The 17,030-nt window shown below is 47.9% G+C and overlaps 1 protein-coding gene across 1 annotated transcript in view; it reads right to left on the bottom strand.

Annotated features, from left to right (window-relative positions):
- Window positions 1-17,030, bottom strand: part of SLC25A22 (solute carrier family 25 member 22) — a 53,624-nt gene that overhangs the window by 4,750 nt on the left and 31,844 nt on the right. The window contains exons 4-7 of the mRNA XM_050898080.1: window positions 16,958-17,013; window positions 11,104-11,194; window positions 2,076-2,194; window positions 235-397 (exon numbers count right to left, since the gene is read on the bottom strand). Coding sequence (XP_050754037.1) covers window positions 235-397; window positions 2,076-2,194; window positions 11,104-11,194; window positions 16,958-17,013 — 429 coding nt within the window. The remainder of the gene's footprint in view (window positions 1-234; window positions 398-2,075; window positions 2,195-11,103; window positions 11,195-16,957; window positions 17,014-17,030) is intronic.

Here is a 17,030-nt window from a genome sequence, read left to right as displayed (position 1 = left end):
ACCTTCCACAGAAAGCAGCAGAATTAAATCTTCCAGGACAAAAAGGCAGCCTCCCTCACTTCCCTGACCTTCCCTTCTTTAATGCGCAAAACCTGTGCATGGAAACCAAACCAAATCAAACCCACACCCCTTCAAGCCAACACCCCCTTTGCAGGCTCATCCCCTGGATGGCTGGTGCTTTAGATTGAAGACTGGGAACACCAGTGCCCTGCGCTTGAGCCCGCACCATCCTACCTTAGCAGCGTGGCTCCCAGGCCCTTGTAGAGTCCTGCAATGCCTTTGCTCCGCAGCAGCTCCCTTGTTATCTGTGTTGCTGTGGTGCGCCTTTCCACTGCTGGCTCTGCCACAGAGGAAGAGGAGAGCTGGGCCTGCACTGCCATCAGCTTCTTCTGTGCCGCTGGGGAGGAGCAGAGAGAGCACTGGTCTGTAAGATGCTCAACAGCAGTCTCTTGCTGCCCAGTAACATGGGACAAGGAAGAAGAGGCAGATCTCCAGGTGCACCAAAACATGCAGATCAAGGCCAGCCAGGTGCCCTGCAAGCTTTTGCTCCCAGTCTGCCCATCTCCCTCAGCCTGAGACAACCCAGCTTGCCCCAGTCTCAGAGCTGGCTGCTGCCACACCACAATGCTGTCCGCTGCACTCTCCTACCGACTGGTTTTACCTAAGCAGGAGCAGCCTGTCACGCACAACCCCCACGGTGCAGAGAAAAGGAGCTGCCATGAGCAGGCAGATGACAGCACCTGCTTCCAGCTACATCCCCGAGCCCCCAGTAGGACAAACTAAAGATATTCATAAACAAGAAAGGTTCAACAGTTCTGTTCTTTGCTTCCTTCCCTTGAAAGCAATCATTAACCTAGGGAGTTCCTCAGCCACACTTATAAACACAACCTGGTTTCTCCCAGTCTTTTCAAACTGATGCATTTCTGCTCTTTGGCCAGAAGATGGAGAGCACATCAACCTGTAGGCAATCCTCTGGCTGCCACCGGCACACCACAGGTCTCTTGCCGCACAGAGAAAAGGCTGTTCACAGCAGTGAAAACCTCTTCTGAACCCTCAAACCATGGCTTAATTCCTTCAAACATTTTAAAATAATATGCACAAAGAGGATAAGGTCTGCATTAAAAACAGCGAAGAGAGGAAGACAACGTAAATCCATGATTATTCAGGAATGCCACATCAAAGGAGAGATTAAAGGACAAACTGGCCCATTTTCCAGGAAGGGCCACAAACATGGTACCTAACGGTGTCATGCAGGGCTCCTGGGGAACGAGGCCATACCCCGGGCTGACCTCCGGAAGAGATTAAGGCAATAGCGAACAGCTCTTTCCCCCAGAGTCTCCATGCCAGGCTCTGGTCTCCGTTCTCACCAGAAATGCCCCACAGTGTTTCAGCCAAAAGGCCCGCGCTTCCTCCTCCCTCTGCCTGCCCACAGCCCCGAGAGCCTGACCCCAAACCTCTTCCAAATCGAGTGCGCCAGGAGAATTTTATTTACTGTTTCAGCTGAGACAACTGCTGCTTTTGTCAGGAAGAAAAAAAGAGAGTAAGAGGGGAGACAAGTCACTTGGAAAGGACACATCCCCTTGGGAAGCTGTTAGGGAGGTGCTACAGGGGAGTAGAAGAGAGAGAATAGACATCAGAAAACATGAAGATGGAGGAAGCGCCACAGGAAAAGCACTGGAGGATGCTAATCCCTTCTTGCGTGCACAGTAACTAACAAGTTTTAATCACTCACAAACTGATCACTCAGTCATCTCTCCTATCTCTCTCCATCCACCAGCAGCATTTGCTGTTTCACTTGCCAAGCCTATTGCTTTGAGCAAAAAAAATCATCACCTTTGTACATACAAGGGCTTCTGCAAAGCCAGGTGAGCAAAGGGTGGGGGGAAATGAGCTGGGAAGAGGAGGAGAAACTTCTGCTACAGCCTGAGATACATCCGACTTGGGACAGCAGGGGGAAGGAAAAGGGAAAAAAATGAGTGGAGAAAAGCTCATTCCCTCCCCGTCTGCCTTGACAGCCCAGTCCCAGCCTTTTCCCCCCTGCCTGCTCAGTGCACAGGGAAAAGAAGCCCACATACCAATTCGCCCTGCATCCTGCAGCTGGATTTTGAGCATCTCCATGGGAGTGGTGACAATCACCTGGCAGGTACCTGCGCCGCAGCCCGCCAGCATCTCCCTCAGCAGCGTCAGCTTTTTCCTGCCCGAAGAAAAGAGAGAAAGAGTCAATCACAGGAGGAAGCCTGGAGTAACACCGGGGCAGCTGGGTGCAGGGGCTCAGGGCACACCTCTGACCATGGGGGTTACAGGAGAGGGAGCCCGGGGGACAGGGGAACCTGCTAGGCTTGACAGTTCAGCATAGCCCAGGCTTGACATCTCTGCCGGCATCACCTGATCGGGAGGAGAAGACCCATTTTGGCCCCAGAGACAGAATGTTCAGAAAAAGCCACAAGCCCAGCCAGAACAGCCCCAGATGGGAACACACAACCCTCTCCATCCCCAGTCAGAGAGGTGCAGCTCTTGTCCAGCCCGGCGTTGCCCCCGGTCAGGGCACAGCCTTCAGAAAGGGTATCGCTTCAGAGGACAGCAGAGGACCTGAGCATTAAGGGGGATAAGCAGCTTTCCTTCTGCCAGCCTAGTCCTTTAAACACTGTCAACGTCCCCACAAACAAACAGACAGCGACCATAGGGCAAGGAGCAAGGGGGAAAATATTCAAGTTGCTGCTTTGGAGTTCTCTGACAAAAGCAAAATAAATAAACAGCGAACATGAGAGTCAGGGAGGCAGTTCCCCTGTGGTTAGGAGCTTCTTCAATCCACCAGCCTTTCCAAACCTGAAAAAGTAGCCTTTGCACTGAACTGGTCCTGCCTGAGGGACAAGGGATGCGATGGACGCCCAGCACTACAGCTTTGTGCATCCTCTGCTATAGAGAGCAGGGATTATCAGCGACATGTTCTTGCCTAACAAAATGCAGCATTTCATAGCTCCCTCCATCCCAAAGCCATGAAACAGCCCAGCTAAGACTAAACAGAGGAACTCAGGATGCAAATGCTCAGAAAGCCTCAATTTCAGAAACTGATGAGTTTTCACCCTGTAAAAAAAATCTCACCTCTTGGCACCAGAAAACACTGACTTGATGAAAAAAAAGAAGTGCCTCTGATCTGCTCTTTTAGAAAAGGGAAAAAAAAAAGCAGCATATATAAACCACACAGTCAGAGGGAAACAGCCTTCTCTTTTTTCTGTTTTAAATGCAAGTACTATTTTTACTCCCCCCAGCCCTGCTCCTGCAGCAATACCTCATCTTAACCTACTCAAGGCGAGTCCCCACACTATGGCAAAAGCAGTGCCACAATGATATGCCCTATTCCCTTACAAAACCAAGCCACACTCCCTTACCAGGGGTTTCATATGCACACGCACACAGCACAGCTGTGGCACTGCCAAAGCAAAGAAGTTTCACTGCCAACCCTATAGGAAAGGGAGGGGAGATGTGCTGTAATCCTGCTGGCCCACCACGTCAGCCAGGCCGATTTCTCCACCTCTCATCTTCTCCAGGGAGGATATCGCAGCAGGGGATTATAGGCACAGAGCCGCAAGGGAGATTACCAGTGACTAAATATAGAACTCTTCTGTGAGGCTGAAGGGAGGAACATTTCACGGTCTCCCCTTTCCAAATTCCCCCATAGATGAGAAGCTGCAAAGAACAATCCCTCCCACAGAGCTACCCATACAGGTGCTGAAGTGTGCGCAGCAAGCTTTCCTGGAGGTATGCAGGTATCAGGGTGTGCAAATCCAGAGGTCACCCCTGGCACTGACACCTGGAGGTGGCCAACTTGTGCCTCTTGGGCAGCCTGAAGCACAGCACCAGTCTCTGTGCGGCTCGATATAGTCAGCAGCAAGGCTGCACAACCCCTAGCCCAGCTGTGGGAGGAAGCAAACCCCCCAAAGGAGCTGGCTGCCAGTCCCCTTCTACAGCACAGCAGAACACCTCCCACTTTAGCAAGAGCCCTGGAGCACCCCCGGAGTACATGTCTCCTGGCTTTCATCCAGAGCGACCACTTTGACACCCAGTTCAAAAGATCAGGAAGATTGCCCTACATGTTCATCTGTGGACCATTATCCCAGCCAACAGAAGTCAGCCTGACTTGATTGAACTCCATGGAGCTATACCAGTGTGACCCAGTGAAGGATTTATGTGCATGGGTGTATTTTAGAGATGTCAAACAGGTCCATCAACAGCATCTAGAACAAGGGCTTTCAGCTTTTGGTTTGCATATCCTGGGAACTGCAGGGAGTCCAAGAAAAAAATAGCCTAAGATAAGCAAATGTTTTGTCAGGAGGTTTAAAATTTGCCATACAGGGGTCAAACTCCCTTTGCAAAACCTCACCAGTCTGCACATAAAAGGAGTTTGAAAATGGTTCATCTCTAGATCACAAAGGGTTTTAAATATTTAAGGCACCACAGGCCTTATCCTCAGTGGTTTAAAACTGGCACATCTGAATTAACTTCAAAAGCTGCAATACCAGCAAGGATCTGGTCCTACAAATGCAGAAACCATCTTTTATCACAGCAAAAGGGTGTTAAATATAACATATACACAATAGCCCCAAATTCTGCACTGGCACAAATCAGTCATTCCACTTTTTTAACTGACATGCAATTAATTAGTGACAAATCAACAATGTCAAATGGGAAGGGGAGAAGATTCTTGCTTGATCTAAATTAGTTTCAAACTGGAGCTGAAAAGTAAGAAAGTCAAAAAGCAGGAACTAGAGGTTTATGGAGGGCTTTTCAAGAGCAATGCATCAGTCCAAAGTTAGGATCTCTGGAAGCATTGGTATATTGATGTCACATGGGAGCAGAGTAGGATTTTTTTCAAGTTTCTGAAAAATCTTGACCATGTAGGAGTTGACCGTGCTTGGGCAGGGACCAAAACTAGCCATTCTGGAATAAGGATGACAAGATTTCCAAAGACAGGAAATCTTTGACCTAAGGAAATATCCATACAAAGCCATATGTTTCTATTTGCTACCCAAGAGGCTACTGTCCCCAGCTTGGACTGCCAGTCAGTCCCTTTAACCCAACCCCTGATCTTCCAAGAGGGAACAACAAGCTATTGCAACCGCACTTCAGAAAAGCTGGAGCTATGATGCTGGGAAATGTAAAAGCAAGAAAGTTCCCATTACAAGCTCCCTCTCACTTCTAGTGCCAGCTCAGAAATGCCTCAGACAAGCAAAACAAAGCACTGATGTGGGACAGATCCACCTCAAAGTAACCCCACCAAATTACATGTTGCTCTGGGGGACGTTACTCCAGGTATGGTACAACCTACCTCTGGCTGCAGGAGCTCTATGTTGTGGTTTTGGAATAAGTCAAGAGGAAGGTGACTCTGTGCCTGCACTCATTACATCAGGTTTGCCCTGGTGGGAGATCTCAAGTGTTTTGTTCCAATACAAAATGTCTGTGGAAGTGAACAATGGACAGGGCAACACATCTGGGCACACTGAACACAGACACAACCTGTGTTTTGTCCCAAGACATGCGCCTGGAATGGAGACAAGAGCAATGTTCCTCTCATGGGTGTATTCTGTGATTTAACAGCCCATCTCTAGCTTCCTCTAGACTAACAGTTGAAAGTGCGGCTACTTTCTGACTGACCTTTGATGTCTACAACTTCAACCCACTGTAATTCTCTGAGTCTCTGTGTACTAAATAAAAGAGCCCCCCCACCACCACCATAGCTATCCCTGAATAGGCACAGTGAGATTATCAGCTCTTAACTGGCTCTTTCTCTAGAGGAAGGGCTGGATTCCCCCACCTACAAGTCCCAGTGGATGAGGGTTATCTGCATTAAAGAAGTGTCTAGACGTCCAGTGGATAACTACAGGAGAGGCTGCTTTGGCCCACAAGGGTTCCTGCCCAGAGAAAGACCAAAGCACAGTGTGTGCAAGGTGAAACAGCAGCTCAGCACCAGGACTAGCAGCAGCATCCCTCCTTCCTAAATCAAGAGCCTCAATTTACAGCCTGTCTATGAGCATTTTGCAGCTCAAGGATCAACCACGCCATGCAATGGCTACTTAAACAGATGCCACAGAAGAGATGGTCCAAGTATTTTAGGAGAGCCCGAAAGAGGAGCAGATGAAGGAAGGAGCCCTGGGAAGACGTATCAGCTCAGAAGGCAATGGAGAACAAGCTCCAGTCTCCCCATCTGCATAGGAGAGAACAAAAAGTGCCTTGCTTGTCTCAGGATTACAGTTGGCTATTTCTCTTCTCTGAGCAAAGCTACAAGGCAGGGGGAAGCAGAAAGGAAGAAAATCTGCTGGCATCAGCAAGGACACAATTAACGCAATCGTGCTGGTCTTCCTAGCAATCTGAGCTGCTAAGTCAGCAGATTACCAGCCTTTGCTCCAGAACAGCAAACAAAATGAAGATCAAGATTAAAGAGGACAGGAGATCTAAGGGAATAACACACCTTGGAGAAGAGCAGCAGGAAACTTATCCAGGGACACTGGAGAGTTTTTATGAGCAAGAAATCGCTTTTATAAGAAGCCATGAGACACTTTTTACCACAGCCAAGGCAGAGTATTTAATCAAGAACCTGAAAAATTAACAACAAAACCTGGCAAACACATGCCAAACACAACAGCTGTCTGGCACTCAACGCTTTGGAGATAAAATGAAACCTTGCAGGACACTGTAAAGGGACTGGTTTTTATGAAGTGTTTAACAGGCAAATTCAAAGAGGACATAAAAAGTAGGCAATACTTACATCCATCAAAGAGGCCTCACACACTGAGCACCCAAAAATCAACAATGGACTTCAAATGCTTGCTGGTGTACTACCAATTTAAATCGCTCTCTTAGCTTCATACCCAAGTGCTTCACACTCAAGTGCTTCACTTAGCCCTAGTGACTCCTCACATCCTCTGCTCTGGACAATGAAGCTGCTACTGTTTTAACAGCAGCTGTGAGATTATGGGTCTTTCAACACATCCAGCTTCAGAAATCCAGAGGAAAAAAAAAATCCCATCTGTTTCCAGCAGCCTGAAGGTTGGAAGTTTCCGCTCTCTCTCGTGTCCTGCCTTCCCCAGCCATGTGGTCCAGCCAGCACAGAATGCCACAGGAACAAGGACCTGCCTGAAGACTCTTCTGTATATCACCTCTTCCACTTCTCCTGGGAACTGCAGAGGCCCTCAGGCCAAAATCATCACAGGACAACGTTTGACCCTTATTGCCTTTCTCAGTCAGGGTCATGGGATACCCTTCAGGTTCTTCCAGTATCTTGTTTTTCTTGCTTTCCTCCATGGCATAGCAAGGGGGTTTCCAGCACTCACAAAACTCACCCAGGCCTCCTTTGTTTCTAAACGACCAGGACAGCTTGGGAGGACCAACACAGTTTTGTTTCCTCATGAAGCAAGAAGCTGTAGCAGTAGGCTGTCATAAAGGTCTCAACACCAAAATAGAAACAGGCAAAGAAGCAGAAATCAAGTCCCTTAGCCTGTGAGCACAAATCCTTCCTGCATCAAAAGGAGGGGAAAAGCACTGTATGGGCAGGAGTGCCCCTCCGAGCTAGTCCCAGGGTGGAGGGGGCTGCACGAACAGACATCTCCAGACTCAGGGAGATGGGTACACCAATAAGGGCACAAGGTCCCACGTGAGATCCTGCTGCCCCAATACTCTACCTCCAGCAGCATCCAAAAGCACGGCCAGGGAAAAGGGAGTCTAGCACAAACCTGCAGTGATATATCCCCAAAATAGTCTTCCAGCAATTTGCAGCCAGGAGCTTCCTACGCCACAGGTGTTGTTTTCAGGCTAGCCTTTCAAAAACAGGCCTTATGCCACTTTTTTTTCCTAGCAGTTTAAAATCAAGTTCATTTCAACACTAAGTTTTTCAAAGGATAAAAAAAAATTAATGCACACCAGAAGTTCTTGTGTAACTTGAGGCTACTTTGTGTCATGCTGGATTTGCCACACTCTCTCTGGTCCACACATGCTTCTCCCACTTGCACGTGGAGGACACACTCAGCATATTTTAATCAGCAAATACTGATAGAACATGCACATTTTATCAGACAAGGATCTCCAATTCATGCAACACATTTCAAGCTAGACAAGTGCTAGAAGCTTAGCAACAAAGGCATTCAATGTCAAATGGGTCTAGAAGACTTCTGCAGCTCTGAGTCAGAAAAGCACCAGAGCATCCTTTGGGATGCTGGCCTAAGAGCACAGCATACTATAAATGTATAGCAGATAGCCTGGCTTGTGCAAAAAGGACTTTGGTGGAGCTGAACCAAGACCTTGGTGGCTCACCATGAAAAAACAGCCCCCAGCCTTACACTGAGCCTAACTCCCTCAGCTGCGTTTTACACCATATAACACCTTGACTGTTGCAATTACATATCCAGAAATGAAACCATATTGACATGCCAGGCAGCTTGAATCTTCACCTTTCTAACCCTGGGCTATTTTGTTGTTCATACCTAGGCTTTGACTGAAGTTGTGAAATAGGTGGCCCAGCCCTGCGATGTGCTAGCAGGTACGTACCCTGTTTTGCCCTGGGTAGGAAAGGCATTTGGATTCCAGCACTGCTAATCCTGCCCTGTCTTACAAAGACAATCGGGGAGGAGGGGACAGAAGCATCTCAAGGGAGAAACCTGCAGACTGCAAACAGCTTGGGAAGAAGGAGCAAGAGCAAGGCAAACCCTTGGGGGGGGACACAGCTTCGTGACTCAATGAAACGGCCCCTCGCCATCACTCCTATTTGCCACATGTGCTACACATGGGAAAAGATCCTGTGAACTGCCAAAGGCAAGGTAGCATGCAACGACTGCAGCACAGCCAGGCACAACCCCTCCGGCAGGTTACATACTCCATCCCCAGGCCTGGGATTTCCCCAGCATGGAGGAAAAGGATCCCACGATAAGCAGCTGCCCTGCAGTTTCTAAGGGCCTTTATCCTCACTAGTAATGTCATGGCCTTTTCCATCACCCCCTGCTCCCCACGCACTAAGCAAGGTCACAGCATGCACCAGACCTTCCAGCTAGCTCCCATGTTCATAGCATGTATCAGCCACAGCCAACCTGCAAGGCATTTTCTTGCCCATCACATCTTGGAGTGACATTTCTAGCTAGAAACACCTTAAACCATCTATCACAGCAGTATCAAGGCTCTACCTCTCTATCCAGCTCACACTGGGAGCTGACCAGATTTCATTCATCCAAGCCCCCCACGGTGGTTGAAGGAGATGAGTGACCCCGACTCCACATGCTGCCTAGCTCTTGTCACCTAACTGTAGCCCAACCTTTCTTTTCTCTAAAGGAGTTAAAAATGCTTTGTGTCAAGACACAAAGGCTCCCCACTACCTAAGTGGTATTATGCTCCTGGTTCAGGTCACTGTAGTGCCAGTCCCATCAGTGCATATGTTTTAGAACAGGGTGTCTTACTCTTGGCAAAACTCTCTAGCTGCTTTATTCTGAATCAAGCACAGCACATCATCCATGTCATGTGTGGATCAGCCAGGAACCCAGAAGTCAAACTGGAAGAGGTCTGAGCGAAGACCTGAGCTGCTCATGGAAACAGCTGTGTCCCGCTTACCCAAACACCTGCTCAAAGCCTGCCTCAGCACTGGGAGGCAGACACACACATTTGTCCTGTGAGGAAGTCTGCCTCTCATGGTGCAGGACATCTGCTGACAGGCACGTCATGTTTTAATGTCTGAAACATCACAGCAGTGATTGCTCTTATAGAATGCCAAATATGTTGCAATGCTGGTCTGATTTCTTCCATGGGCCACTCTCTCAACGGTGGTACAAGGCATGGCAGCTTGGCGCCCTTTCATCTTCCCTGTACAACCTACTAAACCCTCATTTTGTAGGTGCTGGCACCTAGTTGTGTTCCTGTCTACTGCAGTACGCCAGGGCCTGCCATGTTGTCTGCTGCAGGGATCAGACCCACTGCTTGGTAGAATTGAGGAGCAATGAGGACATCATTACCTCCCACTGTCTGAGCAGAGCACAGAAGAGACACTATTTGAAGAGACAGAAAATCACAAACAGCTATGAGCTGATGAGTCACAGATGTATGTTAGCTGCTACTTTAAAAGACTCCAGAAGAAAAAAAAATTAGGCACATGAAAAAAAACAGATCCTCAACCTGTGTCAGTCCACAATCTCCACTGAAGTTGCTGAGCCACTGATCTGCAGCAGCAGAGAATGACATGGTAGGTTATGGGAAGTTGTTAAACCAAGTAATTGCGGCAGAGCTTTGCATTTTCAGTGAGGCTCCACCCCATCACTGCTGATGGGAAGAGTCAGGATCATATCCCAAGCAGGCTGTTTTCTAACTACCATCATTGAGGACTGGAGACAGTGCCCTTCACTGGCTGTCTCTGGAGAAGTGTCTCCCTTCAGAGCGAGACCTAAGTGTTCTCCAAATTGCAAGGGAAATATCTTGGTGAAAACAGCATTAAATATTCAGGGTCCAGCCCCTCTCAACTGCTCAGCTAGCATCTTTCACTCACATTTAATTCACATGAACCAACCCGCACTTGCAAGATAAACAGGTAATTTTATTCCTTCAGCATTTATTTACAGGTCAGCTGATGGGCAATGCTGCAAATGCCCTTTGTCAATTCAGATTCACCACCTCTCTAGAACTATTTTCAAGCTACAAAAGGACAAGAAGGATGCTAAGTTTGGGGTCTACAGAACTTGACGTGCCATCTGTTCGAGCCAGAAAGAGTATAACAGCATCCAATAGGATGTTGAGGACAAGGGTCCTCCCAGCAGCTGTTTGAGCAGTGATCAGTGCCATTGGGTTCCTCTCAAATATTTTGCCTACAAATTCTGGATCTGCTAACCTTGGCTTAGACCTGGGACTATTTTTAGAAGCTTGAATAAAAAGCACTCATCCAGTGGAGTGCTTTTCACTTCCCATTTTAGACATTACATCTTTAGCCCAAATGTAACCACCGGCTGAGCTGTTCAAGGTCAACTCCTATTTCAGTCATCACATCACTCCATTCCACCTTCGCCCTGAGGTCTCACCAGACTTGTCCCAAGAGCTAGTGTCTTTTAAGTTGAACGTGAAAGGTCTGCACCCCCTACTCACCCGTCTTTGGAGAGATGATGCCGGAAGAAGTCATTGGCTGCCAGTTTGATAGCCTTTTCTGGTGTCACTAGAGTCAGGTTCACTGCAGCCCCTGGGCAAGGAAAAGAGGAAAAGGCCATTGGAGAATGAGAATAAAGGAACCGTTAACTGGATCTTTCAGGAATGTGTTGTAACTCCTGCTCAAAACCAAGGACCTGCTCCCAATGCACCAAAGGGATTTAGAAACATGAAACACCACTGGAAATTAATAGGATTTCTGCCTCCTAACATCTTGGGCTTTTGAAAATATCCCCTGATGTGTTTCTACTCCATTTGCAATACATTTTTTGTAATTTCTTTAGCGTTACTACTACCTCCCACCATGCATACATGCATCCTCTTCTCATCCAAGGATGCATCCCTATGAATCCAGAAGGATGCAGATCAGACCTTGAAGAAAGGAGTACGAGTTGGATTAATAACCAGTCCCAACTCCTTTGCAAATATTTTGTGATGCTGAGAAGCAAAAGCCCTCTGCCTCACCTTCTTGCTGGTGTCCCTGTCCCACCACCACCAAAAGCAGAGCAGCTTGCTTACCAGGCAGCCCAGAAAAGGCAGAGCCATTGAAAGACCTGGAGGCTGGTTGAAGTCAACTGGCTCATCTGCACAGAAGTCAGCCAGCTCTAGACCAACCCTTGGAGTGAAGTGGCTTCCCTTGTATATCACCACTGGGTGTCACCCTCAGAACAGCCACCGTTGAAGTGGCTTTTTGTCCACCACGTGCAGAAATTCCCCTCCAAGCACCGTGGCAAGGTTTGCTGGGGGACCTGGGGTGTACGCAAGCTTTGGCTCCCCGCCACCCACTGGAGTGCCCTTTTGTCAGGAGCAAACAACAGCAAATCCCTGTATTGTGCCTGCCACAAAGAAAGGTCTGCATGGCCTGGGCGGCTGCTGTGGGCCATGGACACCGGCATTAGTGCAACACAGTGGCTGGGACGCAGCTTTCAAACTGCCCCAGGGGAAATGGGGTGAGGGGAGAGTCAGTCCCTTCTGAGCATACTGGGTTTTGCACCATTAGATTAATGCTCCAGAATATTCTCCTCCCTTTAAATCTTATGGCTCAAAAAGTCCTCCAGTGGTTGACCACAAGCTCTCCCTGCCTGCACTGAAGCATCCTGAGGTCCAAGCCCTCCAGAGGAGCTTTGCTTGAGACTTGCTAATGGCCTATGAACACCTTTGTAAGGACAAACACAAATACTAGGGTATACCTTTTGCATTTATGCTTGCTGTAGAGATTTAAACAACTTGTCCCAAAGCTCCATTTTCCAAAGAGAAATGGACAGAGAAGCCTGCATCCCCACTAGGCTTTGAAGACCTGCAGGGTTCATTTTCAGGAGGTTTGAACACAAGCTGACAGGAGCTATAAGGGCTCAACACACCTAAAGAAAGGCAACTCAATCCTCTGTTCCTCAGGATGGACTCCCTCCCTCCAAAAATTATGAAAGAACTCTTAAATTAGACATGGAAACACATAGGTTTAGGGGGACTTTCATCAGATTAGGAAGCAAAGTCACAACTGGGACTTCTGGGACCAGTACAACCGGGACCATGACACGGGAATCCTTGGGTCCACATCCTCCGCTCAGAGGACACATCTCCATCATGCGGGAAATTGCAGCAAGAAAACAGACAGCCTTTGCTGGGCAGGGCTGGGTAGCCCAATACATTTTCCCCCCTTCCGACTGCCACATTCAGATTTTGCAGAAAATAGAGTAACGCTACCTCATAGCAAGCTAAGCCAATGCATTCATTCCACACTGGCCATGACATCGAACAAATGCCATCATCTTCTACAGGAGCCAAATTAACTAGCCAGGGAGCAGGGCAGCCCTCTCACACTCCTGGGTTTCTGCAAACTTTTCAGTGCACCAGTGGTTACGCTGCTTCAGTTTGATGTGCTTCCTACATGCCATGTCCCCCCACCATGGCTCTTGCATTTGATGAGAAGCCACACAGACATGACCCTCATGCTCTACCTCCACCTTTTAATGTCAATCATATCAGGATCTACAAAGCAAATCCACACAGCCTGATTTTTAAGTGGAAGTGGCTACCTGTGAAGTGTTTCCTCAAATACCAAGTTGAAGACAACTTCAACCCCACTCCTAATGGCTAGAAAGTAAAACACCTGTACATTACTGACATGCAGCATGAACAACCATTTCGTTGGAAAAACAAGGAGAGAAAGAAAAAAGAATAAACCCGCTACTCTAACACCAGTGCAAAGGGTTCACTGAAAGAAAGAAAACAAACTCCAAACCATCAAGCACGAAAAGGTAAGCGAGAAGTACGTTTCCATGTGCAGACCTCCTCCAGGAACCAAGAGGCTTTCACAGCAATTTCTCCTTCAATTGCAAATAAAGTAGAGGGTAACAACACAATATACAGAGGAAAGTTAATGAACCTGGGTTTTCTCCTATATCTTTGGTATTTTCAGCAAAGCTGCTTAGCAGAGAATGGATAATCCCTGTCTTCAATAATCCATAACAGCTTCAATTCACTGGAGGAGGAGAAATTAGATACTTCAGCTGCTGGCTGTATGCTTTCCACAGCGTTTTCTACCTTTTTAAAAAATCTCATAGCTCTTCATTTCTAGCTATGCCAATGACTCTATGTCCCTAACTAAAGCTAACCTTGGCCTATAGGCAATGCTACAGGTACCAGAAGCAATGACAGACAAATAGAATGCAAAAATAAATTGCAATCATTAAAAAATAGAAAGTATTTTGAAAAGAAGTATGGAAGCACTACAAAGAACGAAATCAAGTAGAGGCAAAACCAGTTGTTTGCCAACTGAACTTGTAAGTGCCCTCTTCTCACCAAGCCTTGGGTTTTGTTATTGAAACACATTTCTCACAGAAGCCCTTATATACCACCAGCAACCTACACAGCAGGGGAACTGAGTCATCCCCAGTGCGGCACCGGTGCACGTGGGAGGTATTATTAGCAGAGGCCAGGGAAGGCCGTCACAATACTGCAGCTAAACTGCAGCTACTCTCCAAACGTCATCAACAGCAAAGGGCATTTCCCCAGCCTGATCTAGGCCTTTGGCTCCCACCAGCTAGGCTAAATGGCTGGTCTGCAAACAGCAGTAAGACTTTCCAGGACACGTGCTGGGATCTACAGGTGGCTTCTGGATGGACTGTAGCAGGGAGCAGAGAGAGCATGTCTCCAAGGTCCCCTTCCACTGGTGTCCACATGGTCCAGGAGCCCACAGGCACCATGGATTCATTCGCTTGGCATCATGTCTGAAGGCAGCACACCGTCATCCCTTGAGCACAGACAGGGCTAGACAGCACTACCCAGCTTTGAGGCGCTGCTGCTACCTAGATGTTACGGAAAAAACATGAAAAAAAAATCCTCCTCTTCTTCCTCCCCCAAACAAACCCAAGAATCCCTGTAACTTTTGGGAAGAACTTGAGAGAAATGTTGGGATTGCCTTATACATCACACAATTCGCTATGGGCTACTCATACAGAGCAAGGATTGTCTGCCCACATGCACTCCTTAAGAGATGATTTGCAGAAAAGCATCCTACAAGCTCAAGCCTCTCTTCTGTCCACACTGAGGAGCTTTGATTCACACATGAAGGAGACTTGAAGTCACATAGTGGGAATGGCTGTGCCCAAGCAGACCCTTTCTGTCCTCCAACAGAGGCCAAGTGCCCTGCAGGGACAACTGACGCACTTGTGACTCCTCCATGGGACACAGCAGCTGCCACTTTAGCACATTAACATATAATCCTCCCAATTTCAGCTTAAAGGCTCAAAATAAGAGCTTGTGAGTCATACAGCAACTTCTGCTGGGGAACTGGGACAGATGGAGGGAGCAGGAACCAATCCCACCATCTGATTTCCATCTTCCCCTGTCTGCAAGGCTGAGCCGTCTCTTTACCTTCTTCCCAGAAAAGGACTCACATTCTTCACAAATCTTGGATGTATTTTACCCGCCCATCCTCTCCCCAAGAGGGAGGGAAGGGCTGCTAATGTCAGCTCACAGAACTGAGGCACAGAGACCAGGATTGCTGTACTTGGAGGACTCACCTTTACACCTTGGCCATGCTGAAATATCTGTGAATTTCTGGAAGGAGCTGGAGCTATTCACAAAAGCCCTCTCCAAACCCAGCTCCCCATTTAATAGTCAGTGGCTTGAATTTACTTGTCACCTCTATCAGCTCCCTGAACAGAGGGGGTACAGTTAGTGGGACATGGACCAAGCTGACCAGACTCATTATGGCTGGGAAAAGCAAGAGCTATGCAAAACCCTCTGCACCCTTTGCGATTTCTGCCTGGGAGTGAAAAGTGGCCTGGAGATGCACATCCCCTCCACCACCCTACGCTTTACAGGACTGACCTGTCTCTCCCAAAAGCCCTGATAGGTCCTACAGTCTCCCCTGTAAGTTTCCAGGAACAGCTTCTTCCTTCTGCTCCCCAGCAAGCAGCCTGCCACTGCATATTTACAGCCAAAGTTAATGCAGGCTCTGTTCCTGGCTAGGAACACAGAAGCAGCCAGCTTCTGGGAAAAAATCAAGGGGGAACGCGTCACCACTAGCACTGAAGATGGAGCTTGCCAGGATTCCTCGGGGTTATTTGTCTTGTTGCCTGCTCCCAGGAAAGCTGGTGCGAAGCAGCCAATCCATCCCCGGCATCCACCCCACTCCCCTGAAACGCCCACCAGCAAGTTGGGCAAGAGATGCTGCCTCAACAGCCAGTGCCTGCTCCCAGGATGGCCGGCCACAGCGTCTGTGTTTCCACAGGAGCTATGGAAGAAGCAGCAAGAGACGCTACTGCTGCCAACAGCAAGGCGCCAGCATCTCCGGACTCCTGCTTGAAAAAACAAAGCACAAGGACTCACTTAAAGCAGTACTTTAATCAGGCTTTATCAGTGAATGAGTGCCACAAAGAATGCTATCTGAACGCCTCAGAGATAAAAACTGCATATTCCGGCAATTGAATACCAGCATATAAAATGAACCAGAATTCAGTGTCAACTAAGCCAGGTAGACTGTGCTGAAGCCCAAGAAGGTATTCCACATTTCCTTCCGCTACGAGTAAAGTCAGAATTTGGCCTGCTGTTCCTCTCTCCTCAAAAATCTTTAAAAACTTTCAAGGATTTTGTGTTTAAACTAGAAAAGGTATAATGTCAACTGAGGAACTCACTGCTGCAACAGACAGCCTAAGCCAAGGAGCCAGGAGATTTCTAGCAGATTAGCACACAATGACCAACCAGCTGAAGCTCCACCTTGAGCCAACCTCTGTTTTTCTTACCACCCAAAGGAGTTTTTTCTGGGGGCAGGTTATTTTTAAATTTTTTTTTTAATTGCAGCTTGTCTTAATACTTGAACAAAGCACTCAGGCATGCTTGAGACAGCTAGTTTTGGAGACAAGCTAGGCCTGACCACGTTGGTGGTGGGCTTTGAAATAAATTCAATCATCAACCACAAATAAGACACTTCAAGAGGTTTGCTACTGCCCCTCTGACAAAAGTTACCATGCCCAAGCTGGGAAACACATACATACAATCCTGAAACAAAGTCCAGCAGCTTCACTTAAACTGCTAGTAAAGATGAACTTCAGTAAACAGTAAGGTTTAACACCAAAACAGCCACGGGGAGGACTCAAGCCCTCAATGGTGGAGAGCCGAGCAGACACCTGGCATGGAGGAGTTTATTTTGAGAAACAGCTGCACCTTTCAACATCTTAGGATATTGCTAGGTTATTGCTTTATAAGCCAGAGAATATGGGCTTTTCCTCCCACCTACGCACCAGTGCTTCCAACGCAAAAGCTGCGCCATGCCTGACTCAGCTTTACTCACCTCTGTACATGCCAAAATAGCCTTCTGACCGAATAGTTTTAATGAGGCAGTCAGACCTGCAAACAAAACAGAG

This window comes from Gymnogyps californianus, chromosome 5 (genome assembly GCF_018139145.2).
Source record: "Gymnogyps californianus isolate 813 chromosome 5, ASM1813914v2, whole genome shotgun sequence".
In the NCBI taxonomy this organism is placed as follows: Eukaryota; Metazoa; Chordata; class Aves; order Accipitriformes; family Cathartidae; genus Gymnogyps; species Gymnogyps californianus.
This window is presented reverse-complemented; position numbering and strand designations above follow the sequence as displayed.